Genomic DNA, 3,083 nt, shown 5'->3' on the forward strand with positions numbered 1-3,083 from the left:
TCCAATCTATGTCTGCAGAAATTGACTTTTCTAAAGTCAAGTTGATAGTTTGTCTAACCACTCATGTTGGGAGGGGCCTTTTATATAAGTGTGATGGGTTCTTAAATATAGTAAGCGAACTTGTACATAATGTCAATACACCATTTACACCGGATTCAATACGAGCGATCGCTGTTGTTGTTTATATCCGGGGTATTCGACGACTGGCGCCTACCAGGACGTCAGTAGATTGGATTAAAAAATTCATATTTAAATCAGCAGATCAAAATGCTGGTCAATATGTTAATCAATAGTTTGCGAAACACCTGCTTTTTGTCTACCACTGCGTCACCATGACATCGTCGCGATCGCTCGTATACATGTATGCCTGAAGGCATAGACTTTAGAATAGACTTTGAATTGATTGCTTTTGTTGCCATTACATTGTACTTCATCCATTACATAGTGCTTCATTTAAAAGGTGGCGTTTCCAGAACAAAACATTGGAGTCATACCGACAAATTAGAACCCAGCATTTGTGGGTTATAGGCCAAACAACCTGCAAATAACCCAGTCAGTTGATGTTGTATGTGTCTTATAAGCCCACGTGGGCCGGGCGTCTTAACGCATGACACGTTAATAAAATTCATTCATTCAACACATTATTTTGTCAAACAAAATTCTAAGTAGCAAAAAAGAAATCCAAAACAGATACACATTATAAAGATTATTGCACATCCTTTTTTTGACGACAGTTTAGCTATATCTTTTAAGGAAAATTCACGTTTACATAATCACATCATATGATTATCTTTCTTTTAGTACATACACAAATTACACATTTCTACTTTGGTCCATGATGTCATATTGGAAAGCATTGAAATATTTGAAGCAATATGGAGCATCTTAGCCTGGGTACCATCTGGGTAGTACCTGTAGTTTGCTCCCATGTTCACAATTGCCACCTGGTGTTGACGTCAGTTATTGTCATGGAGACGAGAAATGGATTCTTGTGTGCTTGTTCGAACTGGTGTTCCTACACACGTCCTGTTCAAATATGACAATCAGTTATTCATTTCAAGACGAATCAGTGCCTCATTCAAAATTTTGAAAAGAATCGAATATGTCACGTCATAGGGACGCAGAAGTTCCCTGACAGAATAGCAGAGAAGTGACTGCATATAACGCAGCATTATAATAAATGTCTGAGAGTGAACTACGATATTACTACCAAGATTGTACCCAGGCTAGGAACATTTAGCATTGAAATGGGAAAAACATTAAAACTAGATATACTAGTTTACAATTAGGTACTGCAAAATTTTATATATTACACAATTAATGGTGTTCATATTAAAAAGAAAATCAATGCTTATCATCAAAAAGTAAAACACAATCTTAAATACTCACTGCCCTTTTGTTCAACTCAAAACATTCAACATTAAATAGTTAAGTGGGAGTCGTGACATCATCAGTTTCTGTACACATGATTCAATATCACATTACTTTCTGAAAGGGGTAAAGTAGGCCATCTACATTGTACATCAGGGTGCACCAACCTTCTCTTAACCGGGACATGGGGCGCTATAAACTTCCTATACAAATTTGTTCCATTGCTGATCCCACATGTGCACAAATGAGCTGCAGAAGGGGACCGAGCTTTTCTGTTGACAACTACGATGAGTGAATTTAGTTTACTGATAGTTTTAACATTGGGACCTAATTTTCAATATATATATATACATTATACATTATGCATATACATGTATGCATTATGTGCCGAATAAAGCCACTGCTAAGACCGCTGCTCCCGCTTCCAGACTATCACCATTCCCTGTTAGGAAAAAAGGAAAAGTTCATATGAGTCCTTTTTGACCAAAGAAAATCCTAAAACAAATCTCTGTTAAATAGATATAACTGCCATCATTGGATGTTTAAACAGTTCTAATTCTGTAATCTTCTGAAAGATTTCTACACTACGCTTACAGTGAGAAAGCTAACTTTTGTCCAGGGGTGTCAAGAGGTGTCTCACAAAGAGGTCTTACAAGAATTGTTTATGAGTTAGGGGCTTTTAACTTTGACCTCCTGCATGTTCAATTTAAATTGTGACTTACCTCAGAATCTGCAGAAGCTAGAAGACTCTCGTCGTAGTTGAAGCTCACGTCTATCACCGGTGCAGAGTGACCCTGGAGTTTGTTTACTACTGGTTTGTTCGATCGCTCCACATCAAAGAAGTACACGGACATGTCCTCACTTCCACTTACTAAAGGGAACAAAGAAAGCAAAACAAGTTAAAATTTGTGGCCTCGCATAGCATAACAGTAGGTGTTTGACTCAAAGCGCAGAGGTCCTGGGTTTTTGATCCCCCTGATATTCTCCCAGATATGTTGACTGTGCCCTTGGTGAAAAAGAGTACCTAGCTTTAGTTATGGATACCCCTCGGATAGGGCTTTAAACTTGTAGATCCTGTTATTAAAAAGAGCCAAAATTCAAACAACATAAAGCGTTATGCATGTGCTCAACGTGACTGTGTTTCTTTCGTTATGCTAACAAGGGACCTAAACCTATCAGCCCATCTGAAGGATGTCTATACTTAACTTGCAGTTCTTATTTTACCGAGTGAAGAGAGGAAAGTTATGTCTTTCTCAAGAGCAAAATGTCAACGCGGTACGGGGCATGTCAGAAGACATGAACCTACTGTACAACCTCAAGGATTTGCCCCGCCAAACACCCTACCGTTATGCCAGGATGATGGCAATACACCTGAGGTACATGACTGGTTAGTTTATGTGCCTGTTTTACATTTTTTACATCTTGTTTAGATGAAGAGGCAAGAAGAAGAATACATCTTAGAAAGTGTATCAACGTTATACACACCAACACAGGCGCCCTGTCTGAATGACATGAGAGGACAGAAGCCACTCCGTATCCGCAGGTTACGCTGTTTGATGGGAAACTTTCGCTTCAGCTGCAAACTGCCCTCAACACCTGACACCCTGTATGAGAAAAATTAAAGGTTACACAAAATAACACCGATATAAATCAGGACAAAGGTACAATTTTGTATATTATAATAAAAGGAATAGATTGTGATTGACTTGTCT

The 3,083-nt window shown here is 38.4% G+C and overlaps 1 protein-coding gene across 1 annotated transcript in view; it reads right to left on the reverse strand.

Moving 5' to 3' along the window:
• Positions 1-3,083, reverse strand: part of LOC118429640 (WD repeat-containing protein 13-like) — a 12,791-nt gene continuing 9,708 nt past the window's right edge. Inside the window, exons 12-14 of the mRNA XM_035840205.1 lie at positions 2,857-2,975; positions 2,094-2,242; positions 1-1,813 (exon numbers count right to left, since the gene is read on the reverse strand). Coding sequence (XP_035696098.1) covers positions 1,775-1,813; positions 2,094-2,242; positions 2,857-2,975 — 307 coding nt within the window. The 3' untranslated portion in view covers positions 1-1,774. The remainder of the gene's footprint in view (positions 1,814-2,093; positions 2,243-2,856; positions 2,976-3,083) is intronic.

The sequence above is a fragment of the Branchiostoma floridae genome, chromosome 13 (assembly GCF_000003815.2).
Source record: "Branchiostoma floridae strain S238N-H82 chromosome 13, Bfl_VNyyK, whole genome shotgun sequence".
NCBI lineage: Eukaryota > Metazoa > Chordata > Leptocardii > Amphioxiformes > Branchiostomatidae > Branchiostoma > Branchiostoma floridae.